This window comes from Lupinus angustifolius, chromosome LG06 (genome assembly GCF_001865875.1).
Source record: "Lupinus angustifolius cultivar Tanjil chromosome LG06, LupAngTanjil_v1.0, whole genome shotgun sequence".
Classification (NCBI taxonomy): domain Eukaryota; kingdom Viridiplantae; phylum Streptophyta; class Magnoliopsida; order Fabales; family Fabaceae; genus Lupinus; species Lupinus angustifolius.
The window spans coordinates 22,566,636-22,584,422 of record NC_032014.1 but is presented as its reverse complement, the minus strand read 5'-3'; the positions used below and the strand labels follow the sequence as shown (position 1 = coordinate 22,584,422).

The 17,787-nt window shown below is 36.3% G+C and overlaps 2 protein-coding genes and 1 long non-coding RNA gene across 3 annotated transcripts; 1 reads left to right on the top strand and 2 right to left on the bottom strand.

Moving 5' to 3' along the window:
• LOC109350227 (histone-lysine N-methyltransferase family member SUVH9-like) lies at positions 843-11,221 on the top strand. The gene is made up of 2 exons (XM_019591410.1): positions 843-3,210; positions 10,836-11,221. The coding sequence occupies exon 1, from the start codon at positions 955-957 to the stop codon at positions 3,139-3,141; it is 2,187 nt and encodes a 728-aa protein (XP_019446955.1). The 5' UTR covers positions 843-954; the 3' UTR covers positions 3,142-3,210; positions 10,836-11,221.
• Positions 8,740-10,337, bottom strand: LOC109350232. Its single transcript, XR_002108091.1, has 2 exons — positions 9,963-10,337; positions 8,740-9,870 (listed from the first exon to the last, which is right to left on the bottom strand). It is a non-coding gene; the product is annotated as an uncharacterized LOC109350232 (long non-coding RNA).
• On the bottom strand, positions 14,968-17,026 carry LOC109350228 (putative pentatricopeptide repeat-containing protein At3g16890, mitochondrial). Its single transcript, XM_019591411.1, has one exon. The coding sequence runs from the start codon at positions 16,997-16,999 to the stop codon at positions 14,990-14,992; it is 2,010 nt and encodes a 669-aa protein (XP_019446956.1). The 5' UTR covers positions 17,000-17,026; the 3' UTR covers positions 14,968-14,989.

The window sequence follows — 17,787 nt, the reverse complement described above, 5'->3', positions numbered from 1 at the left end:
ATATATATATATTGAGTCAGTTCATGAACCTAATGAATCAAATTGTATCCAACTCAAGTTTGACTTATTTAATTAACAAACTCAATTTGCAGCTTAAATTCAACTCATTTGGTTAATGAGTCAAGTTTATCAAACTAAATAACGATTCAAGTTTCGAACGAATACCGAGTTAGTTCGTATAATTGTCAGCCCTGTTTATAAGTGTGGCTAATACGAAATAACATTTTTTAAATGTATAATGCAATATCTATGCTATTAGTGTAATGATTTATACACAGTCAACACACTATTAACCATTATATTACTTTTATTGATGAATCAACTACGATAATACATAAATGATAAATGATGTAGTTAAAATGTATAAAACTTGTACACATCAGTTTTCTTTTTTTTCAATTGTTTTCCTCCTAATATTGGAGAGAAAATATAAAAGCACGAGTCTCACATTTATTAAATGCAAACCAAACAATAAAAAATATGTTTTTCCTCTCTCTTTCATTCTTTCACTTCTCAACCCAACCAAACATAACCTTAAATTGAAAATCCCTCACCGACTAATATTCACAAACTCGATTGAGTCACTACAACTAATCCCACTAAATCCATTGACCAAAATGAATCCTATGTAAAAATTAATTATTACATTACAAAAACAAAGTTTTAATTTAATTTTGAGTGTAATTCCCCTACCTAAATCAAATAATCAAATAATAAAAAGATTTTAAAAAAAGTATTAATTATGTCCTAATAGTTAAAATGTTCCATTTTCGTTGATATCAATGCTATATAGAAATAATAAATAAGTTTCTTTGTTACTCTTTTTTCACTCTTTTTTCCTTCATCTTTCTAATTCCCCCTTTTTTTCCTTTCTTCCAATTTCTCTTTGAATGTTTCTTTCTCATTTTCTCTCTTCACAAAAATTTCACTCTTTCACTTCTCAATTTCATTTCCATGGATTCTATTCAAACCCCAAACAACCCCACCACCACTTTTCTACCTCCACCCCCTGGCCTCCACATTCCCACCACCACCACCGCCGTCGCAGCCACTTCCTCCGGCGGCGGAGTTTCAATCCCTAGTTTGAAAGTTCCAAAGCCTGAACCTTTTGATGATTCCGACGTCGAAAAACAACTCCAATTGTACTCTGACTTCTGTCGTGTCTCGAATCTTTTCCGTGAGGCTTTTGGGAACGTTGATTTTCCCGGTGACCTTGATTCGGAGCTTGTTGATGTTAAGGTTTCCATTTCTGACCCTAATGGGGTTGTGGATTTGAACCTTCCTGCTCCGAATTCGCAGCCGGAGGAGGAAATTTCGGGTTTTTTGGACCCTGATTCGGGTGCAATTGTTCCAGTGCCTCCCAATCAGGAGATTGCGGTTACCACGCCGAGGCGAAAGCAGAGCCGTGTGAAGGAGCTGGTGAGGGTGATGGATCTTGGACTGAAGGATCAGGTGCATTTTAGGGAGGTGGTTAGGAAGACTAGGATGGTGTATGAGTCGCTGCGTGTGTTGACATCAGTCGAGGAGGAGAAAAGAGTGGTCGCTGCCGCTGAAGAGGAGAAAAGAATGCTTGCTGCCATGGCTGCTGCTGCTGCTGCTTCGGCTGCTGCTGCTGCTGCTTCGGCTGCTGCTGCTTCTTCGGCTGATGGTGTTGCTGCAGGCATTGGAATGCCGGAGGGAAGTGGCAGCAATGGAAGCAGGACTTATCGGAGGCTGCGGCTTCGAGGGGACTTGAGGGCAGCATCATTGATGAGGGATCAAGGTTTGTGGCTGAACCGCGATAAGCGGATTGTTGGCGCGACTCCAGGTATATATGTTGGTGATATATTCTTGTTTAGGATGGAATTGTGTGTGCTTGGGTTGCATGGTCAGATACAGGCTGGGATTGATTACCTTCCTGGTAGCATGAGCTCCAATGGAGAGCCAATAGCTACTAGTGTTATTGTTTCGGGTGGGTATGAGGATGACTTGGATGATGGTGAAGTTATAGTGTACACTGGTCAAGGTGGGCAAGAGAAGAATTCTTTCAGGCAAGCTTCTCATCAGAAGCTGGAGGGAGGTAATCTTGCGTTGGAAAGGAGTATGCATTATGGGATTGAGGTGCGGGTCATTCGTGGGGTGAGGTATGAGGGAAGTGCATCGTCGTCTGGTAAGGTTTATGTTTATGATGGACTGTATAAGATTGTTGATTGTTGGTTTGATGTGGGGAAATCTGGTTTCGGAGTTTTTAAGTATAAGCTTTGGAGAATTGAAGGGCAAGAGAAGATGGGTAGTGCTATTCTTAAAGAAGCCCGGGCGATTAGGAGAAGTGGATTTGATTTCAAACCCATGTATTGTCTCTCTGTTGATATTTCAAACCGTAAGGAGAACGTCCCTGTCCGGCTTTTTAATGACATAGATGACAATCAGGATCCTCTTTGTTTTGAGTATCTTACCAGGACAACTTTTCCTCAATTTGTATTCCATCAAAGTGGAAAGGCCACTGGTTGCGATTGTGTGGACGGTTGCACTGATGGGTGCTTTTGCTTTATGAAAAATGGGGGTGAGTTTCCGTATAATCAACATGGGATTCTCGTCCGAGGGAAGCCTTTGATTTTTGAATGTGGCCCTTTTTGCGGTTGTCCTCCTCATTGTCGGAATCGTGTTACACAAAAGGGGCTGAAGAATAGGTTGGAAGTGTTTAGGTCTAGGCAGACAGGTTGGGGAGTTAGGTCCTTGGACCTTATTCAGGCTGGTGCTTTTATCTGTGAGTATGCTGGGGTTGTTTTGACTAAGGAGCAAGCACAGATTTTGACAATGAGTGGTGGTGACTCATCGATACATCCTAATCAGTTTTCTGACAGGTGGGCAGAATGGGGGGATATATCTCAAGTATATTCTGATTATGTCCGTCCGTCATATCCATCGGTTCCTCCTTTAGATTTTTCTTTGGATGTGTCAACTATGAGAAATGTTGCTTGCTATATGAGCCATAGTTCAACCCCAAATGTGTTTGTTCAGTTTGTTCTGTATGATCACAACAATTTGATGTTCCCTCACGCTATGGTATTTGCGATGGAGAACATCCCTCCAATGAGAGAGCTCAGCCTTGATTATGGGGTACCTGACGAGTGGACAGGCAAGCTCTCTATATGTAACTGAATGATTTTGAAAGGTTCATGCACTTCTATCTAAGTTGCGGAAGCCGAGTTTTGGGCATGTTTAAGTGAGGTAAAGCCAAGTTCTATCATTTAAATTGTTTGTTTTCACCATTGTGATGTCTGTTTAATTCCATCTTCCTTTTATCTGGTATTTTGTGCTGGCTCCAATGTAAACTCTATTGAGTGTATGACATAGAGTTATGTGCATATTAGGATTGTGGTATTTCATTTCTAACATCCAGGTATACTTTTTAATTATTATGATTGCTCCGATATGAGCCTTTTGTGTGGTTTGTACTTGGTCTGGCAGTTCAACTTTGTTTGTTGGTGGTATCTGTTCTCTTCATTTACATTCATCTGTCCTTTATCAGTGTTATTTTAGTAAACACATACTCTTTAACTTGTCTCACATAACTAGACGTTTCCTTACCGTATTATGTAGTCAGCTTGTTTGCTAAACAATTAATGTTATTATGTAGTCAGATCATCTTATGTAATGTGAATTACTCTATTCATGTGAACGTCATTCTAATATGCTAACCACCTCTAAGAACAGTAACTTTGCAGATTTTGTGGCCAATTCGGGGTTAGTGATTTTAACTGTTGAACTTGGTTCTTTGTTGAATATTCTTGAAAGGGGTTACTATGGTACCCTTTTTTCCTGGTTAATGATGCCTTGATTAGTTGTCAAACATTTATTAGTTACCAGTTGATATACTTGGTTCTTTGTCAAGATTGTGTTTTTAGTTGTACAATCATGTGATCTTGTGATTTTTGGTGGGCCCACGATTCCAATCTAACTCGAGACTTGCAAAACTGAACTCGCGGTGGGGTCACAAAGGTTATGCTTAGTATCGTGAAATCCTGCGAGTGTCAGTTTGGGTCTGGACCAACCCATTTTCAGTGAGCCATATACAAAACTACCCATGTCATCCCCTTTCTTTGATTTTCGAGATTTGCTGGTTGTGAGCCTGTGATACTGGGGTTCAAAGTTGTTAAGGGCTTGTGGCAGTGGCATATGATACAAGGGTGTTACCGTGTTTAGTTTCATCAGGTTTTTGTCTTCTCCATTTTGGTTGTAATATTTTCTGGTTTTTTTGTCTTCTTCGTTACTGTTGTTTCCGCATTAGCTGCAAGTTTTTGTCCTTTCCAGCTTGGCTGCATTTAAGATATTTTTTTTCTTTTCAACTTCGGCTCTTCTTTCTTTTACAATTGTTATTAGGTTAGCCTGTTTTTGGTAAATTTTTGTCTTTTCCAACTTGGTTGCATTATTTAAAGAAACTCCATTTCAGTTTTTATCTTCTTTATGTTCACACTTGGTTTGAATTTTGCTGTTGATTCTGTTTCAGTTTTGTGTGGGCTGCTCTGTTCAGTAGGATCTTATGATCTGTATTACGATCCCACAAATTACGTTTCTCCCCCACTTACCGGTGTGACTTAGAATCTCAATCTTGACAATTTTTCTCTAAACATCCAGTAGTAGAATCAACAACCAGTAAATGCATAGATACTAAATACTAATCCATGGTATTGTTTCCCAAGAAAAAACCTGGGTATCATAAAATTCCCATATGTGAGACAATGGGTCGAAGTTTTACTATAACTCTTCACAGAAAAAAGTAGGTCTAAAGAATTTTTGTGATGACAATGGGATGGTTTATAAATTTGCATTGACATAAAATGTGCCTTGATAAGGTAAAACTGTATTTCCCAAATATGTAAAAACACTTCTGAATGATAATTTAGAAGGAACTACAAGAAAGTTCATAACCTCAATGCTTGATATGTCAAACCAACATTTGATTGAAGTTCCGGTTTGTCCGAAGATATTGTCAATTTCTGTTTCCTCTATAATTGATGAGAGTCTCATGCCATTAGACTTGTAACTAGGGATGGCAATAAAAACTGAACTCGTGGGTACCTGCCCAAACTGAACCCGAATTTAACGGGGAAAACCCGATGTGATTGGGTTCGGATTCGGGTTTTACCCGGGTTTAAATTTCGGGTTCGGGTTTGGTATAACAAAGACCCGAACCCGCCCGAAGTAAGGTAATTCAATTTAAAATTGAAATTTCTATCATTTGCCAATTATTTTTAATTTCTAATTTTACTTTACATACTATTGGATCTTCAAACATAAAAGAAATGAAAAATACAAGAGAAAATAGAAATGTTAGACAAAAATTACACGAAAATAATATAATATTTTCCTTAATGCTTTATCATTTTCGGGTTTTTTTTCAAGTTCTGGTTATCCGAAACCCGACGGGTTCGGGTATGATATTTTTATTTTCAACCCCGTTAAGTTTGGGTTCGGGTTTTGAATTTCGGGTTCGTGTTTGGGTATGTGCAAACCCGACTCCGATCCGCCCCGTTGCCATTCCTACTTGTAACATGCTTTACGACAACCACCACCAAGCTTTTTCCTATTATGTGGTGTTTGCTACATGGATTAAATGACATCATTATGTTCTATCATAAATCATTTCTATATACAAAAATCATTAACCTCTAAATCATATTCAATAGTTTCACATATAGTTTTTTTTGGTCTCCCCCTGTCTCTAGTGATTGGGATATTCTCCTTTTGATCTCCTCTCCTTACCAGAGCTTCTACCATATTTCTACAAAGCTTCTCCACACATGCTGGAATCACAGAATGCATGATTCTACCATATTTTATACAATAGGTGTTACCCCAACCTTCTCTTTAATGTACCCATTCCTAGTTTTATCTTGACCATGTGTGTTCATAATCTAACACAATATTCTCATCTTTGTTATATTGAGTTTATTTATTTGTTGGTTTTTTATCGTCCAACATTCAGACACGTACAACATCGCACATCCTTATGGTTGTGTAGTAAATCTTTCTCTTAACATTGAGTGGTATCTTTCTATCACAAACAATACTCGAATCATTCTTCCATTTAATCCACCTTGCTTAAATTCTATGATCTACATCTCCATATATTAATTTGTCATTTTGTATGATGGATACCCAAGATACTTAAACCGTGAGATTGTACCCAATAATATTTTTAGAAAATTTGAATGTCAGTCTTATCAAAAGCTTGAAATGTGTTTGCTAGTGTATTGATGGGGGATTCAATACCTGATTGGCATAATTGGAGGGTTTTGCAATCTGTTCCAAATTTGAAATGTGATGATCATCAACATGATTGAGCCTCAACGAAACTTTAAGGTTGTTGCCTTGAAACTTTGAGGTTATGGGATCAAATTTTGGAAAAAGTCTTCCGCACGTAGTGATAAGATTGTGTATGTTTGGCCTCCTCATCCTCCACCAAGCGAGAGCCCCATGCAATAGATCGCTCTGTTTTTTATGATCATTAGCATGATCTTAGTAATTTTTTGCCTTATTTTCATTATCAGGGGGCTTCGAACAAGAGGACCCAAAAAAGGTAGACAATGTGTGTTTGAAAGAGTATTTTAACAAGTGAAGCTATGTTTCTTTATTCAGAAAAATGAATTATATTTTTCTTTGATAAGGTTCACTATTAAGAGTGTAAGGGATGAGGGATCTGATACAAGAGGACTGTTAGTGTTGGGAACTAAATCCCCTCTTCATATATATCGGTAAATACTTGCTTGGGAAAGAAATTGCAAAACCATATCATTATCAGCTAAATCAAATCAAGGTCGAATCTTTAATGTGGTTCAGCCACCATTCCTACACCCATTAACCAAGGAAAGGAATACCTCAACTTAAAGAAATGAATCATTAACTTTCAGAAATGCTACTGTGGGTTGTGCCAAGGCTATACAAGCTAAAATCCATGAGAATATAAAGCCGCGGTCCTTGTAGACCTAGAGTGGTGTTGTTTGGATCCAAGTTATGCCTGTTCAGCCACATTTTTGACAACTGGACCCTCAGGCTCTTCTATTGACCGTCTATGGTGAATGTGTGTTCGTCTCTTATTGGAGCTAGCATCTTGGGGAGGGCTTTTCGTAATCGCAACTCAGTCCGAGGGATTAGGATTCCCTTCCAATACTTTTTATTTACCGTTTGTAGTCCTTGGTTTTTGGAGTTCATGATCTGATGCCATTGTACCTAACTTGCATCAGAGGAATATAATCTACAAAGACATTCATGTTTATATGGCGCTGTTTAGATCAAAGGTACTATGTCCTGCTACAAGTTTATGTAATTGAACCCTCAAAGGCTCTTGCTGTGACCCCTAAAGCGAATGTGTCGGGTCTGGCTGGAGCTAGCATCTTGAGGAGGGCTTTTCTTAAGCGAAACTTGGCTCGGGGGATTAGATTCTAACATTTTTATCTCCGAAGGCATTCATGTTTGTATGGGACCCACTCAAACAGTAAAAATGCTTGAGACCATTAATTGATATCCTTTTAAAACCTAGCAAAATTTGCTTTAGTAGATAAATCCTCCTTGAAAATGCGTTCTCTTCTCATAGTGCAAGATATGCGCTCTTTAATAGCATCCTTCTCAAACATCGATGTTGATTCTTGGATGTATGTTTAAATCTCATGCAAATATTCATATATTGAAAAAATTAACTCATGCGCAAATGGATGAATGTCATGAGTATTTATTAGAATGCACAAATTGGACTTATAGCAAAAACTTAAATACCCTTTAATTTCTTCATCTCCCACCGATTTGGGACTTCGGAGGCCATAGGTTTGCAACATTTGCCCGTACCTTTTTTCTTCATCAGTTTAGCTTCAGCCCTTAAGGTCCTTGGATCGTTAATGGGCTGTGAGGGCATTTAAGCTCTGATACAATGTTACAATTTATAAGCTGGCTCATCCAAGTCTTTCAGCGTCCGACAGTGCTAATTAATTATCCATTTATGCTTTCCATGTGGTGGTGCTAGTTGGCAATTTGGTCTTATAGCACTCAAGCTTGTATACCATTTAATTTCTTCATCTCCCGCGAATGTTGGACTTTGTTTTATCTCCAACAGTTATAAAGTAATTGAGCTTAACTCCATCCCAAAAACTAGCTCATAGTAGGAGGATTGCCCAAGTCGTTATAAATGGCTTTTGGCTCATATTCTCAACTGTTGTGGACTTTGATACTTTAATACACACCCTCGTGCCCAAGAATGGCCCATCCAGAGCGTGGATTTTTTAAGGAATTGGCATTTGCAGGGTGCCAACATCGAGACTGACTTTGATACCATATTAGAATAATTGGGCCTTAAGTCCGCCTCAAAGTCTAGCTCATGGAGAGGGTTGCCCAAGTCATTATAAATGCCTCTTGACTCATTCTCAACCGATGTGGGACTGTTACACTTTAACTGCTTATATGCTTAGACTATATCATGGTATCTAGAGCTTTGGTATAGGCCATGGCTTCTATTCCTAAAGACCACAATGCTTTTCACGATGCTAGACACGGCATCTCTGCGCAACTGGCAGCACCTGCGCGTTGACTGTTACTTCTTTCCATAGTCAACACTAAACTCAATGACTCGAATTTACTAGTTTGGAAACAATACATTGAATAGATGCTGAAATTGAACCGAATAGAGCAATTTGTAGTTTCTCCACAAATTATGTCTTATTTTCTCGCCGATCGTGAACTAGATCGAATAAATCTAGAGTATCTTTCTTGGAATGAATTAACATGGTCAGACTCTATTTTCTAGACTCTTGAATTCGTTATCAGGCTCAATTCTCACCAGAGTTGTTGTATTCATACACTTGCAATTTTGAGACAAATCCACACACACTTCAACAATCAAACCATGGCATGAAACTGACAGCTAAGATCTGACCTGGGAAATAAAGTCAAAAAGTTCAATTTGTGAATACCTATTTCGCATCAAGGTGATTGTAGATTTGATAATTTCAATAGCTTATCCTATCTAAACCAACTAAAGACTGATTTTTATTGACGAGCTTATAAACTTTTTTTTCTGTCAAAGGAAACTAAAAAATATTGTATTAGGAAATGGTCTCTTTTGCTTTGCTCATGAGTCTCCCGGACTGCAGCAAGAGAATCTTCTGGGACATTTATGTAAATTATGTTAGTCAACTCCCATAGTTTGTCAAATCCAGAATAATATTCGTGAATGGAGAAGCCTCCCTTAGTATAGCCAGCAATATCGGATTCCAACTGCAATTGCTGGGCAGAGTTGTCCTGGTTATAGACCTTCTTCGAGTATTCCGACATGCTCTTGAGGTCTTGTATGGCCTCAGAGTCAGGACGAATTGAGGATCAACAGAGGATAAAATCCAGCTTAAGATTGTAGCATCTTTGGCCTTCCAATGAGCTAATTGAAGCTCTCCTCGTCCTCTGTAGCTGCATTGTTTCCATCTATGCAACCCCAAAATGCCTTCCCGTAACAAACACGTAAAACTGAAATTCACAGGTAGAGTAATTTTTCCTTCGAATTTCACTGCAAAAGTTTAGTGTTCCTCATTGTCTTAGCTAGACAAGAAAATCACAAGACAAAAAGACCTGCTACCCAGAACCTCAGACTAGTAACGTAGAATCTCAACCTATGCACTCTCTCACTGAAACTCTAAAAAAAGTATGTCAAAGGAAATGAACTGACTCGTGTGCCCTCTCTTCTCAGGTTCCACTATTATAGTATAATTATGTTGCTGATTTTCAGCCCTTTACTATATTCCGGCTAAGCTAAATAAGGAACATATACATATTCCTGCTAAGCTAAATAAGTAATATACAAATACGCAATTATGTGACAGTTATGCTTGATATGATTTCCATATTATTCTTGATGGATGTGCTGTTGTTTTCTATCCGGATTTCATCTGAGGCTATTCGGCTGATATGCTAGTATTGAGTTTGGTTTAATCATGTATTACATGTGTTTTTCAATGAGTAACATATGAGTTGAGTAGTTTCCATCTTTCTGAGCTATTCAACATTTGCATCATCTTAAAAGATATCAATAATTTGGTAGGTAAAATCTGATAACAGATCATGGATAAATTTTCTTTGTAGTCATGTTCTTCATGCACAACTCTCTAAAGCTTTCTTAGAACTGCTATTGGAAAGATGCTGTTTTTGCTTTGTAGCAAAGGTTCACCATTAGCTTTTTCCTTACTTTTTTATTCCCTCATTCCTTCACCCTTTGATTTTAAATGGTAGCTATGCATACTCAGTGCACCAAAGCGTATTTTCTTTTCTTATCTTATTCTATAAATTTACAAGCCAGTTAAAAATGACATATTTGCAGTGTGTATTTGGTCTAATTGGAAACTAAATTTAAATATAAAATATAAAGTGGATTGATGATTGACATGTTATAATATGTCATGAAGCTAGATACCTTGGGTCCAGAATCATGGCTTGTAGTTTCAGTTTCCAAAGATAAGTTGTTTGAACATTTATGTTGTGACCATGTTCTGTTCCACCTCATATTCCTTCACTAAATGATGATTGAAATGATAGTTTAAGGGTAGCTATATTGTGACCATGTCTATCTATGTACTTATACTAGTAACAAGTTCTACATTTTGCTCTTACACTGGATTCTGATACTGGGTTATGATGAGAGCAAGTTTGGACTCTGGATCATTATTTTCATATCTTTGTAATTGCTTTAATCATAAACTCTTAGACCACTCTACTACGATTCTGTGATTTCGATAGAAGTTAATATATGCTCTTGAAGTGCGCCTTATATTCTTTGATTTATATATAGATGACTGATTTGGTTTGACATTCATTTACAGGCTTGGCATGATTTGCAGACTTCGTCGAATTCTGTGGAACTGTCGAAGTGCTTGCTACATGAACTCTTCCGGGGTATCGAAAATCGCGGAATAGCTATTATATTATCCTACTGGTTTTATCCATCTCTCATTCACTAGTAGCATTTGCTGTGTCCTTAAGATCAGTAATCTTGAACACTTCTGTAATTCATTTTCTGTTGTCATTTGATTTTCTGTTCCTGCTTAGGTTGCAAAGGATTTGGAAATATTATCACCACCCTTTTTAGGAAGTAGATCAGCTTTATTTAAGTTACTTTTTTTTCTTCATTGTATATATATGTAATTTCAAAGTATGTATAGAGATGATGTTAGTAGTTTTCAATGATTTCCCACGATTTAGAAGTTAATGAGTTAGGCATCTAGTAATTCTGAGCTCATCAAATATGCATATCTATCAAAGGCTCCATGTTTTTTCTCCCTAACAAATTTGCTATATATACTTGTGATTCCTTTTTATGTTTTTTTCTGTACTACTAAGTGTATCCCATCACCCTATGTAGAATGAACTAATCTCTTTTGGGATGCGTGATTGTCTCTCCCAACAAGTGTCGATCCTAGGAATCAAACCCTTGACCTGTTCATCATTCTAAGAATTTAGCAGGGCTTTTATCACTAGAACAATGGTTTGTTGGTTCCTTTTTGTTGTTGTTGATACCAATAGATCTGTTTGATGTACTTAGCTGGTTGCAGAAGTGATTTGTGTGTTGAATACAAGGTACTTGCTTGAAATGGGTTTGTTCAATGTTTGTTATGGACCTTGTATGACAACCTAATTGTGTGTTTGCTTATCAAAAGTGGTTAAGGTCTCATTCCACCCCACATAGACTGAAAAGTCAAAAGTTTGATTCTTGTAAGTGATTCTTATTAGGGGCAGTCGTACATCGGAAGAGATTAGTTTCATATTCATCGGGTGACGGAATATTTCTGGTTATACAAAAAAAAACCTTTGATAAAAAGTGGAGAAGTTTGTTATTGTAAATGACCCAATACTAATTTCTTTATTCAATCTTCTAGTATAGTGTATATTATCTTTACTAAACTTAAAAATGAAAATTAGGTAAAAGGAAGAAACATGAGTTAAACAAAATTTCAAATTTTAGTTTCACTCATTAATTAAACAAGCCTAACTTGAGTAACTTTTTAATAATTAAGGTTGAGGATTAAGTACTTAATTTGATTTGACTCATATGCATACTTAGGATTACATACTAACACCAATATTAGTAATACGTTATTTTCATCCTTTTCAATACACTTTTAATAAGTTTGGACCAGTGTTATAAAAACAGATTTGTGTTGGCTGGTTCAACCGATGAACTGGTCTCAATATTGGTACGATATATTAATTATATCGATCATATAACTATACCGGTTAAAATCGGCCAAAATCTGTCAAAATTGGTCATACCGGCCGGTTTTTAATTGAACCGTACCGGTCATACCGGTCAGTTTTTATTTAAAATTAATTTTTTAATAAAATTGAAAAAAGTGTTGATTTTTTTATTGATTTTTCAACATTAATAATAATATATTATATTTTTATATATAATTTCACCGGTATACAATTTAATTAGTGAACCGCCGGTTGAACTGTTATATCACTATACCAGTACCCTAACCGGTTTGATGAATGTCATGAGTTTTTATTAGAACTACTCTTTACTTGATTTATTTATACCAATAGTTAACTCAGTTGGTAGAGTCACTAGACATAAAAATATAAAATGTAAAGTATTTGAGAGGTCAAACATCGGTTGTACAATTTTTCTCTCCCCCTATCATAAAAGGAGGTGTGTAATTTTTTTTTTGTTTCTCACATGTATCATCGCATTGAAGGCAATCATGTTCGAGCCGGTAACATCCACAGGTATGTGGGGTTAACTCTTCCGGTGGACATTTTTTCCATCCACAAGACTCGAATCCGAGACATTGCTTAAGGGGATCAAACATGTATCACTTGAACCAATGACCTTGCTTAAGGTGTGCAGTTTGAGTAAATAATACATATTTTTTATCATTTAGAGGGGATTCACTTACTTTAAGAGTAAGTGAAAAAAAAACTTCCTCCACATTCTAACCATTCATTTTTTTAAAATCTAATAGTTTAGATCTATTCACTAATTCAAATCATTAGATTTTCCAAGAATGAATAACTAAGATATAGAGTAAGTTTTTTTCACTACTATTCATAGGATCTCTTCCCTCACTTAAATTGTGGGTTGCTAACATCAACATATAAATTTATTGTTAGTTGATATCATGAACTAATATTTATTTACTTTAAGTTTATTGAATAGTTAACATTATGGTGTAGTTAATTGAAAATGTTTTATGGGTTGAAATATAAGTGTTATTATTTATGTTGTCATTAGTTTTTCCATTATTGCTCTTGGCCAAACCATTTGCAAATACTATTACCACAATCATAATATTTATCATGCATTAATTTTCAAAATAAACAAGGTTAAAATAATAAATACATATTTATTGGTGGACTTATCATTGATTTAAGATTTTAAAAAAATCAACATTGTGATGAGAGTGAAAGCCTATTTAAAGGCTAAAGCTTTTAATTAGACTTATGAGCACCCACAAAAGCACATTTTTCGTTCAAGTTCACTACTAGAGATGAGTCATTCTTGTTCTTATTTCACAATGATAAGTTAAATAAGCAACGTTCTTAAATTTGTGAGTCAACATTTAAAAATGGAAAAAAATTGTTACAAGAGAGAGAAATATATATGTGATTATGTTTGTGGGGTCCAGATAAGAATGAAATAGAGTTGCACCATTGAATGTGATTTTGGTTTGAATTGCTTAAATTGTTAAAAAGTGTAAACAAATATAAAATAATCAGTGAATCCCATTTAAGAATGAAAAATAGGTTACATCATTGTAAATGCTCGAAGTCGGAGTCGGTTTTGAAAACACACTTTAAACATAATGGACACAGCAATAACCTGCAAAGTTGCTAGCCAAACACTTCATGAGATAACATAACAAACATAAAGACTTGTGTAAAGACGTGTCTATGTAAAGACAACCAATAAAGTTTTGACAGCATATTAGAATTTTAGTCATAAATGATAGCACCAAAAAGCATAAATATCGTCTTCAAATATGACGGGTTGGATACATTTCCGGACAAGTTTTTCTCCATAGCAAAATAGGGAACACCCATAAGAGCAATATAAGGCTGGAATGGGGAACACCAAGAAGATCATTCAATGGCAGAAATATAAGGCTGGCATTAAGTGGCTTGATCAACAATGCAAGCTGAATCCATGCAGGAACAGATCAAATCAGAGATAAACTAAGCCAGCTGAATCCAAACAGTACCCAAACATGGGGAAAGGCGAATAACCGGCAGGAATAAGCTAATCAAAGGCGAATAACCGGATACTAGAAAGGACATGATCAGAGGAAAAAAGTGGCACAGATACAATATACTGTGCACCAATAAGAGCCAAGCAGCAGGTTAAGTCTAACAACTGAGTATCCTATGCAGGAAGAAGGCCAAAATAGGATTGCAGCAAAGACATGGCAAGCGAGACAAACCTCGGCTGTGAAATGGCTTGAAGCAGAAACCAAGGATGGGAACTGGTCATGAAGGTTGACGGAAGGTGATCTTTGTTGGTTTCCAATGCCTGTGGAGGTGCTGATCACAAGGGAGTGGCAGTGTGGCATAAAAGACCCACCCTTTGGAGGTCAATTTATTGAGATTCTATGGTGGCAAGGAGGGAAAACATGACAGAAATAAACTTTGTTTGTTACCAAGGGTATCTCCTCACTTTTTTGGGGTAAAGAACTAATCTCTTTTGGGATGCGTAACTGCCCCTCCCAACAAGTATCGTTCCCAGGAATCGAACTCTTAACCTTTTGGTCATCTTAGGGATCTAGCAAGTTGTTTGTTGACAAACGAACAAGTGTGACTAAACCCTGATAGGCATTTTCGACGGTTTGGCAATCTGACCACGTAGCTTATGTAGAAAAATTAGTGGTTACTATCATGTATAACTAATTCATGTATCAAACCATATCAACACATCTTTAAAATCTAAGGTACCTGCATCCCAAATCAATTTCTTCAATGCAGAAACTAGTACAAAATCTGTCTACAAATTACAATCAAAATTCAAAGATATTCCCTTTTGTTTGCACTTTTCTGCGATATTCCGGGCCTCTTCAACACAATCTTGCTGAACCAATGTTTTAATAATTAAGTTACATATATATGAATCAGGAGAACAACCATTTGCCGCCATTGAGTAAAACATCTTCTTGGCTTCCACTAATTTCCCGGATTCGCACAGTGCTTCTATAAAAGCACTGTATGTGTAATTGTCAGGAATCAAGCCAGATCTTGACATTGAAACAAAAAGCTTTTCAGCTTTCTCAACTTTATTCATCCGACAAAAACATTGAATGAAAGCATTATATGAGTATGTGTCCGGGCTTATTCCTTCCTCTTGCATTCTTCTTAAAAGTTTTGTTGATCTTACAACATCACCAATGGCACATAAAGACCGAATCAAGATATTATAAATGATAGAATTTGGACGGATGCCAGACTCAACCATCTCATTAAAGCATTGAAAAGCTTCATCGGTCCTCTTTACTCGGCAGAGACCATCGATTATAGAACTAAAAGTAAACATATCTGGTTGAAGTCCAGTTTCTAATAGCATCTCAAGCAGCTCTCGTGCCTTAACTATTGATCCACCCTTGCAATGGCCATTAATAAGGGTATTGAATGTAACAAGGTTGGGAGTGAAACCCTTAAGCTGCATGTCTCTGAAAACCTCGGATGCATTATCCATCATTTTGGCTCGGCAGAAGCAATTAATCATCATGTTATATGAAAAGACATTTGAAATTAACCCGTCTCTTATCATTTGATTAGAAATCCGATCCCCTTCTTCTGTCTTTTCGTCCTTGTATAAGGTTTCAATAAGTGCAAGATAAGTCTCGATGCTTGGCTCCACCCCTTTCATTCTGAAACTTTCAAATATCTCACATGTTTCTTTCGGCTCTGCTCCCTTAACCAAACAAGCCATTATGACATTGAAAGTGGAATTCTCCGGGACATAACCTCTTTCTTCGGCTTCTCTAAGAAACATAATTATCTCTTTAACCATAGCATTATTCGTGAGGCAATACAGTATGGTATCACAAGCTAACTTAAAATGAATAGGCTTCCTATAAAAAAAACTAGATAACAACTCAAATGCCTTACTCGGATCGACACAACGAAAAACTCCATGAACTAATGTTCTAACAGTGGCTTCACTCGAACGAACTTTACTCTCTTTCATTGTCTCTAAAACTCCAAAGGCTTCATCAACCCTCTTTGCATTACAAAACCCATCAATTAAGATTGTATAAGTGAAAACATTAGGCGAAAGTCCCTTATCCTTCATTTGTCGGATTAACCGAAGCGCCTCATCGACCACACCAATCTTACAAACTCCATGAATAAGTACATTATATGTGATTCTATCAGGAAAACAATTATCCAAAGCCATCTGCTGGAATTTCGAATATGCCATATCAATCGAATTTGACTTAACCAATGCATCAATAAGAGCATTATACAACCTAGTAGTTGGACTAATTCCCAAGAACGAAATTTGACCAAAAACATCATTACAAAAATTGGCTAAACCAAGCCTACCCCAACTCCCCATCAAAACACATAACAAATCCAACGAAACCCGAAACCCCGAATCACGAAAATCTTGAATCAATTCAGCAGATAATACCACAGGACCTGTCCTATATAACATGTCACCTAAAACACGCTGAAGTGATGAATCCTTTGACAATTGAGGGTTGATATTGGAAACCCATGTGTAAAACTTGATGGAGTGTAATGGGTTTTGTTGGTTTTGGAAAATGGTGATAACGGAGAGAGGATTAAGGGTGAGTCTTTTTGAAGAGAGTTCATGTTTAAGCAACAAGGACCAATCAGTTCTTGAGAGAAGTTGTGAAATGTAAGTGTGATCAAGAATTGGTTTTGAAGGGTTATTTGATTTGGGAATTAGGTTTAGGTTAAAGGGTTTTGCGCTTATTGTTGTTGTTGTTGTTGGAATGGAAGATGAAAAAGCTCTTTTTCCTCTTATCATGATGTTTGTGTTGTGAGTGAAGGAAGTGTAGAGAAGAGTTGTTTTGGGCTTAGATATAAGAAACACAAAACATTGTTGCATTGGATTGAGATTTGTTTTTCTTTCCCATATATATTACTCCAGTGGATGCAATCCTATCCGAGCTGGAATATCACTTAAGAGGAATTACCACTTGAACCAACGTCTATTAGTTGCATCGGATTGAGATTGATTTAAAAAAATAGTGACCTACTTTTGCCTATCAATTTAGTTTCAAAAACTTGAAAACCTAAAATGATATAAAAAATAAATAAATATGAATGAAAGTTAAATTAGTTTTTAACATTTTATATGTTAATTAGGACTATTTTTATTAAAATTTAAGATTTTTGAGTAGTTGAATTTTTATTTTTTTGTCATGGTTTTTTTCTTCTTAAAAATCAAATTATGTATTTAATGAAACATTTAGAATCGAAAAATCATAATGATAAGGTTGTTTACTTGATCTAAATGTCATGGTTTCCAATTCTATAAACTAATTCTTCACTTGTAAGGGTAAAACTATATATATTTACCCTCTCCGGAACTACATCTCTTATCCCAAAGTTTGTATCACTGTACAATATGTTTTTTATTAGTCAAGAAAGTAAAATATGAATTAAATATATATTAACTTTATATTTTATGACCAATGAAAAACACACTATACATGAAGTGTCACAAGCTTTAAGGACAAAAGATATACTCCCTTTATACCCTACTAGGTCGAAGCCTCGTGTATTAAGTCATCATTTCCTATTATATTGATG

What these genes read in the sequence shown, in the direction of transcription:
- LOC109350227 (XM_019591410.1), top strand. Translation starts at nt 955, where the DNA reads ATGGATTCTATTCAAACCCCAAACAACCCCACCACCACTTTTCTACCT.
- LOC109350228 (XM_019591411.1), bottom strand. Translation starts at nt 16,999, where the DNA reads ATGATAAGAGGAAAAAGAGCTTTTTCATCTTCCATTCCAACAACAACA.